We start from the raw sequence: 24,610 nt of genomic DNA, 5'->3' as shown, positions 1-24,610 counted from the left end.
ATGTCTGATTATCCCTCTGCATAACTGAGTGGTGGTTTTGTAGGAAGGCCAGGAGAGTTTGCGCAGGAAAAAGAAAATGACAGGGCAGGGACGCCAGTAGAGAGGGAGGACTCTATAGATAGGGAGTCCCTTGCTGGGTCCAGTGCCAGGGGCAGTGCCCCATCCCTTTACCTGTCCCCAGAGGACTGGGTAGATAGGAGGGAAGAACGGGAACATTAGCTGGCTTTTCAGAAGCTCAGGTTAGAGCATGCCAAGAAGATAGCGCAGCTGGGTGTGGAGGAGAAAAAGCTAGAGACTGAGAGGGCCTCAGCACAGGAGAGGATGGCGGAGGCAAAGAGTGCCTTCGCCAGGGAGAAACTAGCTCTCGAGGAAAGGTTGTCCTCTGAGAGTAGTTTTAGTAGTCTGGATTCACCATTGAGGGTGGGTGTTAGAACTGGGGGACTATAGTTGGAAATGGTATACACCTCTGACTAAATAGGGACCCTTGCTTCTAAGTCAGGGAAAGGGGATTACACTCCTGGATAACCCCTGCTCACCCCCTTGGTAGCTTGGCTCAAGCAGACAGGCTTATCTCAGAAGCAGTGTGTTAAGCATTTCTGAACACATACATCAATTCAGTGAAAACACTACAGATGGACACCACACAGGTTTTATAAAAATAACTATTCTTTCTATAGACTTATCACAAGACCACAAACGAAAAATATCCACAATACTGTAATCACAATTAATACTTCACGATGGTAGATGTAATTCAAAAATAGGGTATTCACTTAAAAGCAATCTTTAGCAAAAGATAACCCCAACTGGAGTTATCATGACGTCAAGGTCAAAGAAATCCCATAGTACGGCGCCGATCGCGAGGAGCGCGGCGTTGGGCCCGGAGTCAAAACAGACCCACAAAAAAGAAGCAGTACTTTGGAAAAGCGAAAACAAAGACAGCTCACGGCGTCAGGGAGATGTGGCGTCATTGGCGCTGTGCGGCGTCGGTTCCTTGCTTCGGGGGAGGTGATGCGTCAGTGTCCTGGATGCTTGTGCAGGCAGGGGAGGCGTTGGTTCCTTACCGGAGAGGAGGTGATGTCACGATGGCGCCGAAACCACGGGTCCTTACGATGTCACGATGTCGATGGATTCTTGACCACCCACGTCAAAGATCACCTCCGCGATGATGTCGGCTTCAGGGTCGATGCGGCACAGCAGCAGGCGTCAGGCCTACGTCGCAAGTCGGAGTCGCGCTCACGGCTGATGGCAGATGTCACTAGCTGGCGTTGATGTGGCACGGCGGCCGGCGTCGGGTCAATGTTGCAAGTCGGAGCAGCGTTGGCTTTGATGCAGATTAGGGCGTTGCTTGCCAGCGTCAGTCTTGCACATTCCTTCTGTAGCCACTAGAACAGCAAGTTCCAAATGCAGGCAAACAGAAAGGGTGAAGTATTTTGTATCCCTGACACTTCAGACAGGAGGCAAGCTCAAATTCAAGCCATTGTAGAAATATTCTGCAAGATGATGAAAGTTCCTCAAAAGTTCCTTCTCCTTTCCTTGGCAATGAAGAAACCACTGCAGGCCAACCCAGCAAACAGCACACTGGCAGAGGGGCAGTCCAAACTCCTGCACCTTCCTTGGTTCTTCTCCTAGGCAAAGGTTTGTCTTATTTTCCCAGACGTGATCTAAAGTCCTGGGGTCTGGGCCCCAATATTTATACTACTATTCTCCGAGTCCTCTGAAGGCAGAGGGTCCTGTACCTAGTTCAAACCAGTTCTGGGTGCATTCTGCCAGTGTACACCTTCTTCCTTTGTCAGAGAGGGCCAGGGACACTCAGACGCACCACAGAAGGTGGAGCCAGCATTGTGGAAGGCAGGCACAGCCCTATTCAGGCCCAGGTGCTACTCCTCCCACCACTCTATATGCAGATAGGTCTATTCAGCCCTGTGCTGACTCACCCTGTCTCCTGAAGCCCCCTGTCCCTGTCACTCACAAACCAGACATACAATACACAAGCTAGCAGAGGCAGGCTGGATGGTTAGGTAAGAAAATACCTACTTTCTAAAAGTGGTATTTTCAAACACAGAATGTTAAAGCCAACTTCACTAAAAGATGTATTTTAACATTCTGAGTTCCGGAATACTAAACTCGAATTTCTACCATGCTCCCTGGGTCAGTTAGGATTATAAGATGTTATAATCAAACTGCCCATTCTGGCCTATGGGGACAGGTAGCCTTGCAATAGTGAAAAACGAAAATGATTGTAATTCACTATCAGGACATGCCACACCCATCAACATGTCCTACCTTTTACATACAATGCACCCTGCCCTTGGGCCTACCTTAGGGGTGTCTGATATGTAGAAAAGAGAAGGTTTAGGGACTGGTAAGTGGGTGCACTTACCAAGTCGACATGGCACGTCTGCACACAGGTTCTGAAATGGCAGGCCTGAGACACACTTTACAGGCTGCTTCTGTGGGTGGCACAGCCAGTGCTGAAAGCCCACCAGCAGAATTTGATTTACAGGCCCTGGGCACACATGGTGCACAATACTAAGGTCTGACAAGTAAATCAAATAAGCCAATCATGGAGTCACTGACCAAAACATTAATTTACAATAGGGAGCACTTGCACTGTAGCATTGGATAGCAGTGGTACAGTGCCCAAAGCATTTAAACCAGCAAAACATATAAAAAACAGAGGAGGCAATCAGAAAAAGATGGAAGGGAGACTCACGCCAATGGTACCAGGCCTAACAGTGGGGTCCAGTGGTGGCAGCAAAAGTGAGTCCAGTGCAGGAAGTCCCAATCCCAGATCCCAGAGTATGGTGCCTGGTTCCCAGGAAGAGGGGTACACGTTGAGGTTCAGGGGCAATAGAAAACTGTGTCACCAGTCTTGGGGGGGAGTTTGTGGCTGAATGTTGTGATGCACTGAACGTTTGGGTGATGGGTAGCACGGCAAATGATTTTGAAGGGCTGTTCAATCTGGTTGTCAGAGAGCACATGTCCAGTAATTGTTTTCTGGGTTTGCGCCAACACCTGTTGGAGTGTGAGTTCTCTGACCCCAGGGAGCTTGCACGGAAGGCAGACCTCTGGGTGAGTGCCAGAGGGTCTGAAGAGGCATTGGGGAGTGACCCTAAGAGGAGTGGCTCAGGTATCTTCCAGCCCAGAGTGGTGGGAGAGGTTCAGAGTAGCCCAGCTAGGTCCCGGTGTAGTGGGAGGGCTGTAGGGACTCACGTCCTGTCTCCACAGAGAAGGAGTGAGAATGGGATGCGTCCCAAAGTGCCCGAAACTCAGTCTCAGGGCCTAGAGGGTTCCTTAAGAGAACACCAGGTAGGGAGCCTAGGCTGTACTAGCTGTCCATTTGAGGTGATCTCCTAGTGTCAGGAGAACGTGGAGGGTCTGTAAACAGAGCTCCAGCGGTTCTGGTGTCTGGCGGTGCCGCTCCGAAGTGGAGGGTGCAGAAGTCCTGATGGAGGGGTGGGAGGGGGATGCGTTCTCCAGTGGGAGAACAAATGGGTCAAGGGCCAGCTAGAAGGGTTGAGCCTCCTAGGAGTGACCATGGTGACACCACTTCTATCCTGGGGGATCTTCGTGCACTGTCAGGTGGACAGGAGTCGGGAGATCTGTGCCAGGCATACTGTCACACAACACATGAGTTATGGTGTTAAAGATTGCAGGAAACGCTGTTAGCATGAGCTAAAAGCCACTTTGTTCTTGGCAGCCATTTTAGTTAACCATGTGCTCAGCATGTGGTTTCTGCCTCTTCCAGAGCCTTGCACATGCTCAGAAAGACCTGCAGCTGCCAGAATGCACCTGCTCCTAGTATAGGACTGTCAGGCTATTCTTACCGATGTAAGCAGTTTAGTCTCCCCTCCCACTTTGTTGAGCAAGCAAATTTTGTATACCCATATTAGTCAATAACCATGCTTGTATGTGCCAGGACCTCACCTTGGTTTTATGCTGACTATGTAACAAATGCATATATAAGGCCCCTGTTCTCTGTACTCCTTAGACTGTCTCCTACAGTGACCTGAGGGTACTGTGTGACGCAGTCTCCCTCATGTGAGGTTAATAAATGCATTGTTTTTATATTACAGCTTCCGTGCCAATCTCCTCTTTGTTGGGTTAAAGGACCAGGTGTATCAGTGAACCCCTAAAAAGGTTTTTATTTCTACAATGGGTTACCCTCAGGGGGGAGCATGCGTACTCCCAAGGAAGTCCTGGTGCTCTGGGCAGGTGCTCAGCCGCAGGGTTTAGTCCCTGGGTTGGGAGGTCAGGTTCAGGTCCTGCCTGACCTGGAGGGAAGGACGACTGTAAGCAGTGTCCTGAAAGGTTTGTCTTCTAGGGGTACCACTCCAGGTGGGAGGGTGCAGAACTCTGTAAGGGGGTGCAGACGGAGGGAGTCCTCGCCTCTGACCCCGGTTCAACTCGAGGGTTTAGATCCTAGGGTGGTATATCAGTTGCAGGGTCAAGGCCCTGACTGGTGGAAGAAATGTGTGTGAGGTCTGGTTCCAGCATCCTGACAGTTTTTGGTTCTGGGGTGCTTCTCCTGGTAGGAGAGTGCGGGACCCCAGAAGGAGAGGAAAGGGGAGGAGAGCCTCACCCAAGAACTCTGGTGAACCTGAGGGTGCGGACCCTAGGTTAGAGGATCAATGCACTGATGAGAGGAAGAGTGGAGAATGGTTACTATGTGCCAGGGGTTACTGCCCCCACTCTGTGGAATGGCAAGGACCAGAGACATCGGGATGGCCTACGGCCTGGTCCTGGCTGCGGACAACTAGGGAGAACCAGTGGGGTAGCTTAGTTGGTCCTGAGAGCTTTGACAGAGAAAACCACATGGGGTCAGGATGGCGTAGAACTAGAGCGTGCCCCTGCAGTTGCAGGCCCACGTCCGAGTTCTATCGCCCAAAGTAGGGAAACTCATCCCTATTCAGGGTATATCCTGATAAGATACCAAACCTCTCCGTAATGATAGTAATTTCATCTAGGGCCTCTTTGGGGACTGATTTTAAAATTGCCACATCGTCGGCATAAGCTAATTTTTTGGTCTGATGTCCCTTTCGTACATATAGGTTTGATTTTGACTGACTGCAACAACTTCTCCAGCAGTGGGTTGATGTATAGCACAAATAAAATGGGTGAGCTGGGGCACCCCTGTTGTATTCCCCTAGATATTGAGACCTCCCCTGACTCTCTGCCCATTACTTGTATCCTAGCTTTTGAATCGCAATACATCACTCTAATTGCTCTTATAAATCCCTGACCAAACTACTTTAACTCCAAGACCCCCCACAGAAATTCCCATGTTACACGATCAAATGCCTTCTCGGCGTCCAGAAGGATCAAGGCCATCTGGCCCCCCATCTCAGACACAATATCACATAATGAAATTTCTCTTCGGATATGGTCAGTTATTTGTCTCCCTGGTATAAAACCATGTTGCCACGGGGAGACCAGGCGACCAATGACCCTTCCTAACCGAGTAGCCAAGATCTTAGAATATATTTTAATATCCGTATTGATTAAGGAAATTGGTCTATATGACCCTGGGTTGTCTGGAGGTTTCCCCTTTTTTGGAAAGATGATAATACTAGTCTCTTTCCATGACTCCGGAATGTTCCCGCTATATTGAATACCTTTAAACAGATCTAATAAAAGAGGTATTATTGTCATGCCCAGGACTTTATATAGTTCAAGAGGTATTTGGTCAGGGCCTGTGGCATTTCCTGAAGCCAGGCTCTGTACTGCTAATTGAGTCTCATCTTGTATAATCTCAAATTCCAGTTCTTCTTTTAAATCTACATGTAAGACATCTCCCAGCTCCCCTGTTGTCACTATCTGACTAATATCATTTATTGTGACACTTTCCTCCCTACCGCCTTCTTCAGAGTACAGGACTTGATAATAATTTTGAAAAGTTTTAAACTATGTCATCCGGATCTGTATATTCCACTCTCCCCTGTTTATAGCTGAGATTTGATTCTGTACTGACTTTTGCCTAGTGCGAAGAGCTAGTCTCTTCCCGACTGATTCTCCGCTTTCATATAGGTTGTTGGGACTGAAACTCCTCTGCTGATTTTTGTGCCAGCCATCCATTAATCTCTGCCTTAAGGGTCAAGATTTGCAGATGGCTTTGTGCTGTCTCCTTTCCCTGCTTAATTAACAGTGAGTGCTCGTCCTCTGCTACTTTCAATCTATGCATCAGCACCTGATTTTTCTCCCTGCGTATCGCCTGTATTTTGGCAGCATAGCTAATAGTTTCTCCCCTCAAACCTGCCTTAAATGCATCCCAAACAACTATTCTAGAAGTGCTGTACCTGTTGATATCAAAGTAATCAGTTGTCCATTTCCTAATATGCTCAATATATTCCCTATTAACTAATAACTTCTTATCAAAAGTCAATTTTCCCCTTTTTTTTATACAGCCCGGAACTTCCGTCCCCAGAACTAACGGATTATGATCCGATATGACCTTAGGTAGGATTGTTATACTAGCTTTATTGAGGAGATCTATTGAGCAAAAGAAATAATCAATCCTAACGTACTTCCTATGTGGGAATGAGTAATATGTGCTACCTGGATTATGAGATGTATTTTTGACCTGCCACATATCCATTAATCCGTGGCTCTTTAAAAGCGATGTGACTGCCCTATATACCCTTGGTTTCCGCCCTTGGTAGTTTCCTTGACTATTAATACCAGGTTGTGGATCTAGGGTGACATTCAAATCCCCACATAGGATTAGGGGTGTAGGCCACACTGCCAGTTCTACCTCGAGATCCTCGAAGATCTGGGGATCGTCATAATTTGAGCCATAGATTGAGCAAATAGTGAAACCCAGCCCTAGTTCAACTATAGCCCACCTCCCAAGTTTATCAGCTGCTTTACGCTTTGCTTGGCCCAGTGAAGATTTAGCCAAAATGGCTACCCCTCGGATAGTCGAGGTTTGAGATGTAGATACCACTAAGTTATAGCCCTGGATCGTCATCAGATGTCTCTCATCCCAGGGGAGATGGGTCTCTTGCAAATAAATGATATCAAATGAATTTTGCTTTACCAACTCCCCCAATTTACCACTTTTGGTTACATCATTAAGTCCTGACAAATTTATTGAGCAAACATTTATTCTCTCCATCTTAATTTGATTCTGACACTTCCAACAGCTCATTGCACACGTATTAATCCTCTTATTTCAACCATTTTCTGCGAAATGTTACCATTTAAACGAGTCATTTTCTGCATTGTATATATGTCTTTTAATTGACTACATTTTCCATCTTCTTCTCTGGATGTGTTTTTTTTATTTTTTACCCCCACGTCCCTCCACCCCCCCTGCTCCACCCCCCCAGCCCCTCCGAGAGACACTCAGACATGTGTCTGTGTGTGATGAGTGCACCGCACCTACCCAAGAGCCCGTGAACAAACCATACATTTCTTTAGTGTATGCTGTGTAGCTACTATAACCACCCCCCTTCAATACCTTGAATGCACTACCTTCAAAGGAAGCAAAAAGAAAGAAAAAAAAAATTAACACCAAAGAAAGGAAGTGGAGGAAGGAAGGTACCCCCGAAAACCTAAAGCTAAACCTAAAGCTAAAGAAGGCGTCGATTTTCTATATTAGGTCTTTTTCAACCCTCCTTACTCTATTAAGCTGTCCAGGTATTCCTTAGCTTTTATCTCGGACATAAAAAAATGTGTTTGCCCATTCCAAATAACCTTAAGCTTGGCAGGGTTGTTCAAGAAGGCCTGGGTATTTTTGTCTTGGAATGGTTTAATCATCTGCCTCAGTCTCCACCGTCTTTCGACAGTGGTGTGGCAGAAGTCAGGGCGAACAAAATAAAAGACCCCATCCTTAGTGCGTTTGGCCTCAGGTCTTGCCTTTTCAAATACTGCTTGTCGTAGTAGGAAACTGCCGAAGTAAACCAGTATAGGTTGTGGCAATGTCCCTGCTCTTACTGGTTGCTTTTGCACAAAGGGTACCCTATGCGCACGCTGGATCTCTAGTGACCAATTCCAGTCCATGAGCTCCGGGAGCGAATCTTTAAACAAATCAACGACATACCCGAGGGCATCCCCCCCTCCACCCCTCAGGAACATCCAGAACGCGTAGATTGTTCCGCCGTTGGCGGTTTTCATGTTCTTCTTGTTTCCACTGGATATCGACTATTTGTGCCTCCTTTGATTTAGCCATTTCTTGGGTACTTGCCAGATCTGTCTCTGTGGTACAAATTCTTGATTCCAGATCCGTCACCCGCTCCCCAAAAGTACTACATGCCTTGGACAGCTTCCGCACCACCCCCTGCACTTTCCTCATTGCCGCCTGAGCCTTGCGCCCATCCTGTCGGGTCTCCTCGCGGTGAGCAGATATTGCCTGCAAGATAGTCTCTAATGTTGGCGCGGTAGTCTCTCCTCCCTTCTCGATTCAAGAAGCTTTATTCGAGAAATTCTCATAAAAGCAGTACACACAATCATAATTTTTTTTAAACATTATTAAAATCATACATCATAAAATGTACAGACAATCAAAATTCGAAAAGATAGATTTAAGCACAATGCATTAGCACAGTAACCAATATTACGTTCTTTTAATTAAATAGCTGCTAAACAATGACACTCTGCCTAATGGACCATGCCCACCCCAAAAAGTTAGCGGTTGCTACAGTCAATTGGAGACAGGAGCTAGTGCAAATGATTCTCATAGCTACAGAGCTGCTGGGAGCACCTAAATTTGTACAGGCCGGTGCTAACCAAATACGCCGTGGGGCTGCGTAAGCTTTGCAGGAAAACAAGAAGTGCCCAATGGACTCTTTTGTAATTCCACAGGTAGGGCAGGTAGTATCGGTAAAACCCCTCCACCTCCCGGTTAAAGACCTTAAGGGGAGGGCACCTATCCTCAATTGAAAAAAAAGTTTCCTATCCCTTGGGTTAGTTATAATATCCCAGAATAGTTCTAGTGTAGGGAGGGGCTTAACCTCCAAGAAACGACCAGACATAGAACCTGCATCAGATTTTCGCCATGCCTGCTCAAACACGTGGGCCCAATACAGCTCCTTGATTGCTTGCTTGCTAGGAAAGGATGCTTCTAATGGGGTATCCTATAGCATCTTTAACCCAAGCACACATAACAATGTTCTAAGTTTACTCAACCATTGGATCTTATGGGAGACATCGGCCTTGATCACTGCTACAAAGCCCTCGGTATAATGCTTGAGTTCTGGTGTAGTCCAAAGCCGCCTCCAATATAAAATCGGGCGTAACCTTGCCAGGTCACCTACTGCCTTCCTTCCCAAGTCATATCTGAGGGGGATCAGGGGTGTACTTTTAGGGAGACCGGTTAATGACCTAAAAAACTTATTCTCAGACATCTGCATCGAATTGAGGTTACCAAATCCCCACAATTCTGCACCATACAGTGCAGATCCCAGGGTTTTTGCTTCGCACACCTGCAAAACTGGTGCAATAGGTTTTGACTGTGATTTCCTATGCTCAAGCCCAAGGACTCCAGCCACTTGTCTATGCTTTAGAGCAGCCAAGTCAATGTGCTGAGCCCATCTTAAATCATCAGTTATGTAGATACCCAGATAATTGAAGGCTCTGACTGCATCTAGGGGGCGTTGGCTCAAGTACATCTTGGGTCTGACACTACGGTGAGGATTAAAAAACATAAGTTTAGTCTTTGCCACGTTAACTTCCAAACCATTATTCCTACAAAAATCATCAAAAATACAGAGGGCACTTTGCAGACCACTGGGAGTCTTTGACAGGATCAGCGTATCATCGGCGAACATCAAGATCGGTATCTTGATGCCCGTCAACGAGGGTGCGTCCACATTCGCAGATAGCATTCTGGCTACTACCCCATTAATAAATAGTGAAAAGAGCAGCGGGGCCATCGCACACCCTTGTCGCACACCCCGTTCTACCGGAAAATCAGCAGTAGTCTCACCTTGCCTACCCCACTGTATCCTGGCGAAGTTTGCCTCATGTAGCCGCATAGCCATAGTCAGTAGATCATCAGGCAGACCCAGGCTTCTTAATTCAAACCACAGCTTGGACCTAGGCACCAGGTCGAAGGCAGCCCGCAAATCTACAAAAGCAGCGTACAAGCTGCCTCCGCCAAGTACCACAGTCCGCCACTGTACCAGAGAGAATCGAAACACCTGGTCCATCGTGCTAGTGGCCCTCCGAAACCCTGCTTGGAAGGGTGATAGTTCGTTATGCTCATCAACCCATTCCATGAGCCTGTTTACCACCATCCTCCCCACAATCTTTTGTATGGTCGCTATCAAGCTAATTGGCAGATAGTTCCCAGGCAACCCCCTATCGCCCTTCTTAAATATGGGAATGATGATTGCACCCCTCCAACTCATCGGTACCGGTGCTCCTTGAGCAACTGCATTAGCGAGGAGAAGGATGTATCTACCCCATCGTTCCTTATCATTAGTAAAAAGGTCTACCGGGACCCCATCCATTCCAGGGGCTCTAACCGACGATGCTACACTTAATGCCAACAGGACCTCTTTGAGACTAAAAAAGGGCTCTTTGGGATAAACAACCTTAAACCCATCCATCTCCCTGCCAGGATTAGATTCGGCATATTGGGGTTTAAAATATTTGACCCAATCCTCCTCCTGGACATTATTATTAGGGCAGTCGGGCTCACCACCCCTCCCCCATTTAACAATACTCCAGAAAAGCCTGGAGTCCTTGGAGCCGCAGGCTTCCAGTAGGTCTCTCCAGTGCCTCTCATCCCACTCCTTTTTTGCTGCGACTATGCAATCTTTATAATTACTTCTGGCGCCATGAATTTCCGCCAGATCCCTAGATGCCCAGAGCTAGCCTTGCCATCCTGCACTGTGCATTGTACCACTTCACAGTCTTGTTTGGGGCCCTACTATTATTCCTACCTACCTTCTGGAAATGTGACTTAATAGTTAGGAAGAGAGTATCATGAATTGTTGTCGCTTTCTGCGACCCCTGGGTAACAGTAGCAACCTGCTCCAAGGCCTCAATGGCTCTATCCACCTCCATATTTATACTAGCCATAGAGTCTTGATTGGCCAGTACACAAGGCCATTTTAGCCGACGTGTATCATTAGAAGAAACTGGTAGGGGGAGACCTTCCCACTCTGTTCGAACATTCCCACTAGGCAAGGTCCACCATCTATGACAAATGCACAGAGGATCGTGGTCACTTTCCAACCTGTGCATAACCTCCATATCATTAACCTGCTTCCATATTTCCAAACTACACATAGTCTATCCTACTCCTTCTCCGACCATTATCAAAAGTACAAGCCCCCACCCTGTCACTCTTGGTTCTCCCATTCAACGCACGGAGGCCTCTCTCTAGACAGATGGCGTTTAGGCAAATACCATCATCGGACCATCGTTTTATCGGGTCTTGATCTAGTGGAGGGACACCCCAATGCCTATCCTCTTCTGACCCAATACAGTCATCGCCTATATCTAGAGGTTCAAATGTACGGTTTAAATCGCCAGCAATTATGATATTATTAACCAGGGAGTGGGTCTCTAGGAGAACCGCCAAGGAAGCTAAAACTTCTGACTTTCCACCCTTGTTACCCCTGGTATATACATTGTATAAATCGAGGTGCCCTAACGATCCCAAATCAAGATTTATAAGTTGGATATCCTTACTCCCTGTCTCAATAACTCTTATGTTAAAACACAGTGTTTGCCGGACCCAGATCGTCAGACCTCCCATAGGTCGACCCTTTTTGCCCTTAGTAGCTGGTACAGAATAATTCAAATAGCCCTGAAGGAACATGGGTTCACACATCCATGTCTCTTGAAATAGACATATATCAAAACCATTAACAAAGTCAACCCAGTCTTGGGACTCCTGTTTGTGACGCAAGCCCGCAATGTTCCATGACATTAGACTTCCTGCCCCTTCCACACCTTCAGTTGGAGCTTCCCTAACTGGAACAAACAAAGGCGATGACACATTAGAAGCTGTAATTGAGCCTTTTTCGTCATCAGAGCAAGTCTCACCTACCGTCAAAACCTCCTCCCAACAAATATTATCATAATCAGTGATGGGATCGCGGTCAGTGAGGGGGGCAGACTGAACAATTTGTATACTGGAGGTTTCAGTGGATTGTGGCTTCACGTGGGTAACACCCCCAATCGGGCGTGCCCCCATGTCCCACAAGAGCTGTAGTCTTCAATCGCACTCTTCCATACCAGTGAATACATCAAACCTGTTTACTGTCTCCAAGGGTGTGAAAGATCTCAAATGATCCATTCTCCTATTAGTGGTTGTGTTAAATCTAGGAGGTACGGTATTCCACCCAAAGGGGTCAGCAACAGGTACTGGGTATTGTGCTTGCACAAAGTGCCCAGTATTGTACGGTGCTAAGAAATGTGTGTAGGTAGGTGCTTGACCGCTTATGTAGGTTGTAGGGAACACAAGTGATCTGGGATAGAAGTATGTCAGGGCACGAGGGATGATGCAGTTATTGCCATTGCCCGTGGGCCAGTTTAAAATGTAATTGACCACACATGGATCTCTAAAATTAACTACAACTACATCTCCCTCAAGGTCTTTGCTTCTACCACCCAACCATGGGAGTCGCCGAACATGCACTATTTCACCATTGATGTTATTTGTGATTGGTCTGTATATACTGAACCAGTGCATGACTTTATTTTTTAGCTGGGCGTACCCTTCCCTTTTATTGTCTGTCAATATGGGAACCCCCGTCAAGACAACCACATAGGGCACAGCTTCAGGGGGAAGTACAGCTAATGGACCTTTGTTCGTTGGAGCCCTTATATGTCTGGTGCTTCCCCCCTCCTCCCGCGTTTTTCCTGCAAGTACCTTTTCCATTCCCCTCGTGGGTTCGCTTGCAGGAGTTACAGCTGGTTTGTTTGCCTGCAATGGGGGAAATAACCTTTGTTGGTTAGATTTTGCTAAATTAGGAAGTTGTGGTGTAACTTTGGTGGGTTGAGATAAAACTTTAGAGGCTGAACTGGTTGATTGAGCAACCAGAGTTATGGGTGGCACCGCCGTACTCACTGTGGCCCTGGTTGCACCATCCTTGCTACTAATAACAGACTCGATAGGCTCGAGTCGTTTCTCCACCCTCTTTAGCCCCTCAATAATTGGGAGAATAAGAGACCTAATTAGTTGTTCCATGCTATCTGGTGGAACGGTGGGGAATGCTGCTTTCAGTACAGACTCAGCAGAAATGTCAGTAGGTACAATGGTACTAGCTTCCTTATCGATATGTGTAGACTTAAGGGGGACTTCCAAGTTAAGCAAATTGACTAGTGCGGCTACTGACGCCTGATCTTTTCTAATGGCCGGCTTAAAAGGCCTGCCAAAGTCAGTGTGGCTAATCTTGGATTTTTGCTGTTCCGCCCCTTTGCGTCTTCTTTTGCCTGGTGGTGGGCCATATACCTTAAGCGGCATTAATTTATTCGTCTTGTTTCGGACAGATTTTCCCCTACTAGTGGTCGGGTTGACCGAATTAGCAGTTATGCTGATGGGACTAGGAAGGGGAGTGTGACTCAAGGGCTGTTCGATGGAAGAACTAAGTGTAGGTGTGCAATCACGTAGCAGGAGTGGAACACTCTCTAAAGATGTAAGGTCGTCAATAGTACTGAGACTTCCTCCACTGGGGGAGAGGGCATGAAGTGTGAGATCTGTTGGAGCCCTGTGTTTCAGACATTCAACCGAGCGACGGCGCTCCGCCCTACGCTCTTCTAGTGTGGATTCCCTATCTAAATCGATGGGAACCCTTGTAAAGTAATTGTCGAGAGTGCCATTTAACGACCCCCCCGGTTTTTCTAGAATGACATTATCCAGACTCTGGGCCATAGCAACAATGCTATCAAAAGATATATATAGAGGGGAAATGCAATGTAAGAGAATGAGCCCAGTCCGGCCTCACTCGGCCTTGGAGGGCCTAAGAGGGCCCGCCCTTTGCCCGGGCATCACCCCGGTCTACGCCCCGCATGCGACCCGCTCACGCGAGACCACGTGTCGGTTAAATAGGCGGGGGGAGGAGTCGGGAAGAGGAACCAGGTGCAGCAGGTGAGTAGTACGCAAGGCACCCTGGTCCTCGCAGTCCCGAGTATGAAAAGTTCACAATAAAAACACAGTTTCCCCTAAAATCAGCGTGTAGTCCTTAGCAACCGCCGATCACTTCCTTAATAATAGCCCAGCCGATGATGAACAAAGTCCGAAGCATGCGAGCGGCGCCCGCGAAGCGGGGGCCGCGAGGCGTGAAGTGGTTTGCGGGGAAGGAGTCGGGAAGAGGAACCAGGTGCAGCAGGTGAGTAGTACGCAAGGCACCCTGGTCCTCGCAGTCCCGAGTATGGAAGGTTCACAATAAAAACACAATTTCCCCTAAAATCAGCGTGTAGTCCTTAGCAGCCGCCGATCACTTCCTCAATAATAGACCAGACGATGATGAACAAAGTCCAAAGCATGCGAGCGGCTCCCGCGAAGCGGGGGCCGCGAGGCGTGAAGTGGTGAAGTGGTTTGCGGGGAAGGAGTCGGGAAGAGGAACCAGGTGCAGCAGGTGAGTAGTATGCAAGGCACCCTGGTCCTCGCAGTCCCGAGTATGAAAGGTTCACAATAAAAACACAGTTTCCCCTAAAACCAGCGTGTAGTCCTTAGCAGCCGCCGATCACTTCCTCAATGATAGCCTAGTCAATGATGAGCAAAGTCCAAAGCATGCGAGCGGCACCCCAACAAACAGATGCACAGACTCACCGGTCAATCGCTAGTCTCCGATTTCTGAACCTCTGTTTCTGGACCTCTGTTTTTGGCAGGGCCCTCCAAGAACTGGATGAGCTCCGCTGCTGCAGCTCAGCTCTCTACTCCCCACCTTCCTGTGCACTATGCGCGGTCTGGAGGTGCAGTCCTCAGCCGACCTCAGCAGTCCTCAAACGTCAGCCGCGTGTCAGGCGGTCAGGGGGCTAAGAGAAACCTGACCTGCCACGAGTCACGGCCGCAATCCGCCTCAGTCCATCCGCTGCCACAGTCCGCCACAGCCTACCCGACCGCTAATGAAAGCAGGGGGCCAAAGCTGGTACAATGCCGATAGGAGAGCAGGAGCCGTGAGCGAGAACCGCGAGGCGTCTTCCTCGTCCTCGATCGCGGCCGCGGTTGACGTGAAAACACGAACTGGAGTATCTAGTGGTGGGGCCATCCTCCCTTCTCTGCCATTTCTACGTTTACTGGAGTTCCCGTAAGATAGACCGAGGGGGTATGATCCCATATAAGATATCTTTCCCATGTTTTCATTCTCCTCTGGATAGTCCCGGGCTTCCCACCCTCTGAGAGCTCTAACTCTTTGTCACTGTCACTTGCGTCTGGATTGCTGCTATCCGTAACTTCTTCTGACCACCCTCCCCCATCAGAGACAGAGAAAAAATCCAGCTCCTTCTCAGAATCCTTCTCAGGTCTCTTTACCCCACTTAAGCCTTCCTCCTCTGTCTCTGCCTCCACTTGCAGTACTTATGCTACTGACTGAGTTAGCGCTTTAGTAGCAGCAGTGTCAGATTTATCAGCATTGTTAGCTCTCTTAATGGTGTTATTTTCTGCTGTACTATCCTCGGTGGGGAGAGTCCCTGTCTCCACATCACTCAGTCTCACATCGGCTCCCCCCCTCCTCTTCTTACTGGGGGTGCATGCTCGTTTCCCAAATCGGGCTCAGAGGCCCCTCTGAATACCTGTAAGTCTTTTACCTCCTTTAGAGTCTTCACCCCTTTGATCTCAGACATCCCTGCAACCTTGCTGCCATTGCCTCTCAAGAGTTCCACTACTGTAGGGCCAGCCAGTCTTGCCTTTGCCCCTGCCCTCCTTTTCTCCGACAGTGAGCAGATTCCTGTACCGGCTCCTATGCCGGCACCTTCCCCTCTACGCGCGCGCGCCGGTGAGGCAGTCGAGTAATCTGTCTCTACTGCAGCCGTACTTGCCACGGCAGGGGTCTTCAGGGCGAGTCTTGCCTTTGCCTTCGCCGATGCTGCTGCTGATTTTGGGGCCATCTCCGCTATCCCCGCACTCCCCGCAAGCACTCTTGGCCCAGGGTCTGCCGCGAGCTCCTCCAATGCTGCCTCCGCCAGTGCTGATACCGATGTCGAATCCGCCGCCGGGCAGAGAGCCGTCTCCTCTCCGGCGTTACCAATACGTTGAGCCGGAATCACCGAAGCCGCTATACGTAGGGGGGACATCAGAGTCCAATACAAGCTGCCACCAGCTGCACATACCACCCCTGCAGAGTCTGGGAAGTCTGCGGAGTCAGCGAAACACAGGTAAGCTCCGTTTGCATGATTCCGTCCTTATGCCTTACATGTTCATGTCTTTGACAAACCACGTCTCACAGCATACGCCTAATCCACCATCGGGCTCCTGGTGCAGTGCGAGCTACGGCCTCAGTCGGCCGCCATCTTGCCTCTCACAGCGAACCTAATTCTAAGGTGCGCCCAGGCTTACTCATGCCTTTTGGCTGGAAGGGGGTTGTGTGGACTTGTCCCTTTTTGCAGGGTCATCCCTGAACTTTTTGCCTTCCTCCTAGCCTTTTTTCTGACATGGTGTTGGTGGTTTTGAAGACTCTGGGAACTTTAGCACTGCTGTCCAGTGTAAAGTGCATGTGCTCTCTATGGTAACTACGAGAACGGAATTCAGGTGGCGACTTTGCCTGACTAGGGGTGGGGCCTATCCCAGAGGTAGCCCCACGGAAGCAGCGCCAAGTCGAGAGGAGGCACAGTGACTTTATCCGCAAGGGAATCCTGAGGAGTTGCCGAGCCCTTGGTGTGGCCAGAAGGAGCCGGAGCCTGGAGGGCTCCATTGCCGCCTCTGTGTGTGTCCAAGGAGAAGAAGTTGTAACCCCGGTGACTACAGGTCACCGATTGCAGCGGATGGCTGCTCCCGGCCTGCAACAGCCTCTAAACAATTGGTGAGTGAGGCTCGTTGGGCTTGTGATGGCAGCTGCTCTGTGGAAGATGTGGTGCGGGAAGGATCCGTTGGGGCTCCTGAGTGGATGATCTTCAGGTCTTGAGCATGTCCCCTGTTGTGAGCAGGGTCCAGAAGAGCACAGTTGGGGTGCGGCTTAGTGTGTGCGATGATGGCGGCCGGGTCCAGGGTGTTGAAGCGGTCGTAGATTTTCCTGATCTTCTGGTGGAAGAAGGTGCAGAGTTTGTTGCAGAGGTCTTGGGAGGGGGGTAACGTCTGTGGTCTCGCTGTTGGGCCTGGTGAACTCCTTGACAATGGTGAAGAGTTCTTTGCTGTTGTGTGTGTTGGTGTTGATTCTGTCTTGGAGGGCATTTTCTTAGTGGTTTTCAGGAGGAGGTGGTGTGCGTTGACTATGGTTTTGAAGATTGCGTGAGTTTCTGGGGTTGTGTTGTTCCTCCATCTCTTCTCGAGACATCTGCAGGTGCGTCTGGACTCGTGGAGGGCGGGAGACAACCAGCTGGCCTTCTTGGAGTGTTGTTTGCCTGGTCTTTTCTTGGGGGGGGGGGGGCAGGGTGTCGGCGCCGTTGGAGATCCATTACATACATTACACACTTAACAATATACTTGACTATGGTTTGAATTTTGGTGCAGGTGATCTCAAGTCAGTTTCGGAATAAAGTGTTTCCAATTTTTCATAAGGGTATGCATTTAATGTATATTGGTATACCGCAAGTGCAATGACTAGGACGAGGATCATGGTTGTAAAGGTAATGTCTCGATTACTTACTGGTAATATTCCATTACACTTAGTCCTACTTGTCATTGTCACAATCATTACAATACCACGCACCCGCGTTACCTTTGATTAGGCTTAGAAATTTCAGGAGGATTCTGGGTCAAGCTACCAATATATAGCATTCAGAAGGGTGGGAAGAGGTACCAAGAATTCTCCTGTGTTTTTTTTATCTGGGGGTGGAGTCTCAACTGAAGGTGAATGACTGTGACGAGTAGGACTAAGAATAATTAATATTACCGGTGGGTAATCATGGCATTTCAGTATGTTGTATAAAGTGGAATAAAAATTTGAATCACACAATACAGGCCAATGGGTGAAGAGTGTTGGCTGAAAGCCCGGATAAGTAGTTATGTTAAACACATAGTTTTAGAAAAATCTAACTGTCTTGACTAATGCTAGACCTGAAAAGCAGGTCTCTAGTTCACCGAACCATCCATGAGAAGCTTATTCGTACATCGTGTTGCTGTGCATCCAGGGATTTGTAGTCTTAATTTTTTAATAGCCTAATCAGGACTACAAATCTCTGTTTTTTTTTTTTTTTTTTTAAATATTTTATTTGAGAGTTCGTACCGTCAAATACATATTACTAAATGGGTACATAGATACAACAAAAAAAAAAAAGAAAAAAAAAATAATTATAGAACATAGGATTATACCCTCATGCAATGCAAAAACAGACAGAGTGGTAGACAGTGACATACAATACAAATTAGATTAGCATATTAAATATCGATACAGCCAATATATCATTCGTTTGTGGTCAATTTTGCTGTCCTCCATGTAGCCACTGGGGCCCAAAGTCGCTTGCCCAAATCCCTTAACTTTGCTCCCTTTAAGTCATATAGTGCCTCCTCAATATTATGTATACCCAACATTCTACACAACCACATTTGAAAAGTTGGTGCTTCTGTATCCTTCCAGGCTGCGCTAATTAGAATCCTAAGAACTGCTGCAGAGATAAAGACTAAAGCTTCAGCCTCGATACTTATATTTAGTTTCGCGTCACAGCCAATTATTATCAGGGTCGGGGATAGGTTAATTTTAACATCAAGTAGCCCCTCTAAAAACCGTGTTATTTCAATTTTGATTAATTTCAATTTTTCACAGCCATAGAACATGTGTATAAGATCTGCCGTACCTTTTCCACATCTGGGGCAGTTACTGTCTCTCGCTTTCCCCCACGAAAATAGTTTTTCGGGCGTGTAGTATAAATTAAATAGGGTTTTGTAATGTTGGGCTCTGAGGTTCGTGGAGCGTAAGAATCTCTTGTCCATAGCTAGCGCCTTATCAATATCTATTTCAGGATCTCCTAATTTTTTAGCCCATGCAGCTTCGATTTTGTCGATATCATCTGTTATTGCATCATTAAATATTTTATATATATCTCTAATTCTATGGCCCCCTGATTTCAAATACTCAATTAGTTCAAATTTCCCTAGCAAAGTGATACGTGGCCTAATTGATTTAATTCTATTTACAATCTGCATGTATTTAAATTCTTGAAAGCCTAGGACTACAAATCTCTGAATGTAAAGAAAAACCCTGGAATGGATAAGATTATCATGCATGCAACTTGGAGTTCTGAAAAAAATATTACGCTCAAGTGGCTCTATGCGAGTAAAAATAGACCAGGGTTCTCCAAATAAATATTTTGACAAGAAAAGGACAAACGTAGAGAACAGTCCCTATTTCAAACATTGCAAATATCAATATACTTAAAAAGGCATCAAGAAGGCTAAGAATTTTTGAGGAATTTGTTTTTGGATAGACAGAAAACCTTTTTGCAAACAACTGAAATGGAGTATGATGAGTACGATGTGTTCTATCAGAAAAAAGTATCCCCCGCCCCTGTGACGGCTGCGACATTTGCATGAGATGGAAAGGAGTATAGTTTAGGTAAGGTAACAAAAGAAGAACCTGACACCATGACGGAAAATACTTACATGTGAAATTTCTGAGAACATTTGTGTTTAATTTCGCATAGTCGAACTAGAAATTGACTATTGCTGTAAAAAAAATCTTTTGGTTACAATTTGTTCATTGAAACAGAGAAATCAGTATCCTCACCTGCCTCGTCCGCATTAGCTCTGCTGATGCCTACTACCTTTGTGCACGCTTGGTAGGTGTTTCCATTGGTTGCTGTGGAAACCCAACAGGACACAACATGATGTCACATGAAACTGAAATAAGGTTAGCCCTCAGAATAGTTGACTTCATAGTATGTCGTGCACATTTAGTTAATTTAGCAAAAAATACAGTTTGTTTTGCAGTAACCGTAAGGATGTAACTCTATTTGATAATGTAAAGAGTCCCTTCAATTACGTAGCGATGTGAGCAAAGAAGTACAACATAATTGCAGCTGTCTGGACTTGGTTTAAGCAATCTCTAAGCTCAGGGAATTAAAATAAAAAAAAATCACGAAAATAGTAAATTTACGAAAACAATGCGGATCGGGACTTCAGTACAGAAATTGCAAATCTATGTTTATACTTTTCTGGGTTGTAGTTTAGGTTTTCAGGCACCGTGTATAAAATATGTACAATTAGTTTCAAACCAACAAACTTTGGTTTATTTTTTAAAGACGCGTTGAAACGTATATGATTTCTTTCATTACAACATATTTCATTCTAAGATGGCGACCTTTTTTTACGAAGAAATTAAGCACCTGCCGCAGTAACAAGACATAGGTGCCACGTCCTTCTTCTTTGTCTATGGCTAGGAAGTTCGTGGACAGCTGAAAGAATGGCTACATCTTCTGCTGAGATTATGCTCCAAAAAGATACACGGAGGAAGTTAAAGCAGTTTGATAAAATAAGAGGTACAGAAAGAGTGAACATTTTTATGTGCCACTACGAGTGTCTACTCGTTGACGCCAAAATGCTATTTCACGAGGTTCTGGGCGCATTAATTAATTTCCATAAGAAGTTCAATTTATTGGTAGCTGCAACGTCATGGAATGTTCCTCTCTGAGAGAATGAACATCAATGTTTTGCTGCTTTTAACCATTACAGTGGCGTTATTTACGTGCTGCTGTGTAAATAGTGACATTAACCGGTATTTTAGCCCGTCACTTGATACATTCCAGAGATTATGCACTAATTGCCATGTATTTATGCAAATATCAAAATATTTTTTTTGTAGAAAGCGATAAATAGATAAAAGTTACAATATACAACCTGCTAGTCACACAGCGCAGTGCAGCAGCTGCAAATGTTGCGCTGCATGAGAAGGAGAGAGCAGGATGAGAGTGACATATTTACAGAAATATGGCCCTCTCCGTAGCGCCGCTGTAGAAATGTGCTGTCGGGCACCACGCACACACAATTAGTAACACATCCACATCGATCAACACAGTCATTATAGCGTTCTTGGACAGCATGGGTCCAAAAATACTCCCCGGTACATTCGTAGGTCTAAGTCTTGGCAGTGCCATAACTATAACACTTAAACAATCCCCCCTCACCACTATGAGTCAGTACTACAGAGTGTGATCTAGCATAAATCTCGGGGTGCACTAAACATTTCTACATGGCACACATGCCCTGATTACCTGAAATTCAGAAAGGCCATGAAAACTACCCTTTTTAAGTATAGCATACCGTCACATTTCCTTCCGCAATTCCGCAAGCTCCGAGATCCCTCTGGGGGTGATTCAGGGCGCTATATAAGCTAAATAACATAATGTTAGAATCCGGGTTCTCTGGTTGGCACAGGTAGGTACTTGTGACAAGCAGGGAACCTTTCCTCTAGTCAGGGTAAGGGGTTACACTACTAAAACAACCCCTGCTCACCCTCTAGGTAGCTTGGCGCGAGCAGACGAGGCTTATCTCAGAGCGTTATAGGTTAAGCATTTGTGAACACATACAGTAACCAAGTGACAACACTACAAATGGACACCACACAGGTATTTATATTAAAAATAAGGATTCTTTATATAGGATTATCACAAGATAATTAAACGATTAAAAATACACAATACGGTTGCTTAGTTGGTAGAAGATTGCTTAGTTTCTCTTAAGTTCTTAAATGCGACACTTTAAGTCAATGTACCTTAGATGCGACACACAGGGCAACAAAAGTGTTGCAGCGATGCAGATGCGTTGAAGTTCTTGGTGCAAAAGAAATAAAGACGGGATCTTCCAGATGCGTTACGCTTCTCCGATGTTGCGAGAAGGCTCGACTCGATGCGTCAGCTACAGCGGTGTCACCCTTGACGAGATGCGACAACCGCGACCTTGGCAGCGGCACTCTTCTCCGACGTTGCGAGACGCTTCCGCTCGATGTGATGCTGCAGCGGCGACACCCCTTCTGCGAGATGCGACGACAGCGGCTCCGACGGCGGCATGCTTCTCCGTGGATGCGAGGCGCTTTTCTGGATGCGGTGCAATGCGACAACTACGATGGCTGCGATGGCGACACGCTTCCTCCTCGATGCGAGACTCTTCTCTCGATGCGGTGCAATGCGACAGCTACGATGGCTGCGATGGCGACACGCTTCTTCGGCGTTGCGAGACACTTCCGGAATGATGTGAGACGCTTCCTCTCGATGCGATGCTGCAGCGGCGACACTCTCTGCGAGATGCGACGGCAACAGCTCTGACGGCGGCACGCTTCTCTTCCTTGCGTCGCGCTTCCAGCTCCTTGCGACACGCAGTCCCCCAGAAGGCCCAACAACAGCAGCAGGCACTTCCAAAAGACTCTGGGGAGCTGGGGAGCTGGGGGGTGAAGTCCACTGGTCCTGGGACTTCGTTCAGGGGGCAAGCTCAGTTCAAGCCCTTGGAGATCTTTTTAAAGCACAAGTTGAAGCAAAGTCTTTAGTAGTCTTTCTCCTCTCCTTCAGCAGCAAGGCAACCACTGCAGGCCAATCCCCCAGGTCAGGGACTGTACTCCTCCTATAGCAGGGGTCTTCAAAGTGTGGGGCGTGACCCCCAGGGGGGCCGTGAAGTGATGGAAAGGGGTTCGCGCATTCCCGGTCACACTTCTGCCCAGGCACAACAAGGGATTTAGCCCCCCTCCTCCCCCGTAGTGTGTCTCAGCTCGAGCTGCTGTGGGCTCCGCTGGGCTGTCTGCAGTCTTATCTCGTGAGTTTTTCACAGGTCGTTAAGGACCATTTGCAGATTTACATACCTTTTGTAAAGTGGTTACTGAGGCTTAGTTTTTTCTTCTAGTTCCAGTACCCCCTGGGCCCCAACTCTGTCTTTTCCTTACATTTGTATTTTACAGTTACTGCAGTAGTGTGAGAATGCATTTCACGAAAATAAATACAAAGTAGGGTTGCAAGAAGAGAAATACCAGCCATTTGATGTTTAAAGAGCCTGCAAAGGCCTCCTCTTGACACTAAATGGGATTGTAAATAAAATCATATGCATTCATTCGTAATGTGACTTTTCTGTCTTTGTTCCCTTTAATTATCAGTCATGGATCATTGAGGCAGCCCTAGAACACAATTAAACGTGCTTTCTATTTATATTTGCTGTTCCAAGTACGCACAGATGAGTGCTGAAATATACAGCTTTAGGTGACTGCTTATTTTTGTACCGTCTGGGACATCAAAATAATGAGCAGGCAACCCTAACCATAGGACTGGAAGTGTGTTGCAGGATCAGCATATTATTTATTTCCTCCACCCTCGATCCCTGATTAATGTCATAATAGCAATAGTTTAACTTGTATCTTAAACCCTACGCTGCCGTCAATAATATGCTGAGTTACTTCAAGTATTTGGGAATGCGCCCTGCATTCAGAGAACTCACTTCTCATTCTCACACTTCACTTTCACGCTCACCCTGCACTCACAGCGATAGCAATGCACTCACACTGATCACCATGCACTCACATCATTCACCCTCTCACACTGCACTCACAGTGATCACTCTGCAATCACAATGCACTTGCGTTGTTCACCCTGTACCTCAGCCTGCAGTCACACCACTCATCTGCACTCATGTGACACCTCATTCACCTGTCCCCTCACTGCTCAATTTGCAACTTGCTCAAACAAGCCCATCATTAACCATGCATTCATTCGTCCCACTCTGCACTTACATCCGCACCCAAATTCATGGTCACCTCACTCACCCTGCAGTCACTCCTCTTTCCCTACTCTTACACTGTTGCATTGCTCTCCGTGCACTCACATGGGCACACTTCTCATCCACAGAGTGCAGAGGGTTAATGTGCCTGCTACAAAGAACATGTACTACGCAGATCACAGAACTGTGAGTAAACTGAGTAGCACTATAAAAAAAAAATGTTTGTCGGAAAGGTGCTACTGAGAGATGAGGTGTTTTGTTGGTGAGTGGTAGTGAGGGAATTTATGGAGAAGGAGGAAACGGGGATGGGGCACCAAAAAAGACTGTTGCGCCGTGTGTGGCCAGTGCTATGGCCAGCCCTGCCTGGGAGTGTAGGCCCCCTCGCGAAGTTTGGGTCTAGTCGCTCCCATGCTTCTGCCTACTACTATTATTATTTACATTTGTAGTGTGCTGCTATTACCAAAAGGTGTCCTGGGGCTAATAGCCATCTGCTGCCTGAAGGCAAATGAGAAACATACAGATGGAGAAGGAGAACCAGCCAAAGGGGTGACCTACAGAGCATAGAGCCAGGTTTTTATATCTTCCTAAAGGATAAAAGAGTCTTGGTGGAGCGAAGCAAAGGAGGGTGGACGTTCCATAACTGTGTGGCCTGCACCAAAACAGCAAGACAGACAATTCGTGCCTTCCTGAATTAGGGAACAATAAGCAGAGTGGCACAGGCCAAGAGGAGCATACGGGTCCAACCCGTGTGCTCGGTGAGGAGAGATGAGAGGATGAGAAAGGACAGCAAGGGAGTGAGGGAATTTGATTGAAGAGGTCAGGGATGAGGAGAAATGTGAAGTGCCAAAGGGAAGTGCGGACACGCAA

At 47.1% G+C, this 24,610-nt stretch overlaps 2 protein-coding genes across 5 annotated transcripts in view; one reads left to right on the top strand and one right to left on the bottom strand.

Annotated features, from left to right (window-relative positions):
- LRRIQ3 (leucine rich repeats and IQ motif containing 3) overlaps positions 1–19,885 on the bottom strand; it is a 432,105-nt gene extending 412,220 nt beyond the window's left edge. For both annotated transcript variants that reach the window (XM_085602282.1, XM_085602281.1), the window contains exon 1: positions 19,779–19,885. The gene's annotated coding sequence lies outside the window, so the exon portion shown is untranslated. The remainder of the gene's footprint in view (positions 1–19,778) is intronic.
- A 543-nt stretch (positions 19,886–20,428) lies between these two features.
- FPGT (fucose-1-phosphate guanylyltransferase) overlaps positions 20,429–24,610 on the top strand; it is a 98,161-nt gene continuing 93,979 nt past the window's right edge. Inside the window, exon 1 of one of the 3 annotated variants that reach the window (XM_085602278.1) lies at positions 20,429–20,529. In XM_085602278.1, coding sequence (XP_085458404.1) covers positions 20,454–20,529 — 76 coding nt within the window. In that variant the 5' untranslated portion in view covers positions 20,429–20,453. The remainder of the gene's footprint in view (positions 20,530–24,610) is intronic. The other 2 variants (XM_085602277.1, XM_085602279.1) reach the window with 2 other exon arrangements.

This window comes from Triturus cristatus, chromosome 4_2, assembly GCF_964204655.1.
Source record: "Triturus cristatus chromosome 4_2, aTriCri1.1, whole genome shotgun sequence".
Classification (NCBI taxonomy): Eukaryota; Metazoa; Chordata; class Amphibia; order Caudata; family Salamandridae; genus Triturus; species Triturus cristatus.
The sequence above is the reverse complement of the archived record's forward strand: the minus strand, read 5'-3'. Positions and strand labels throughout refer to the sequence as shown.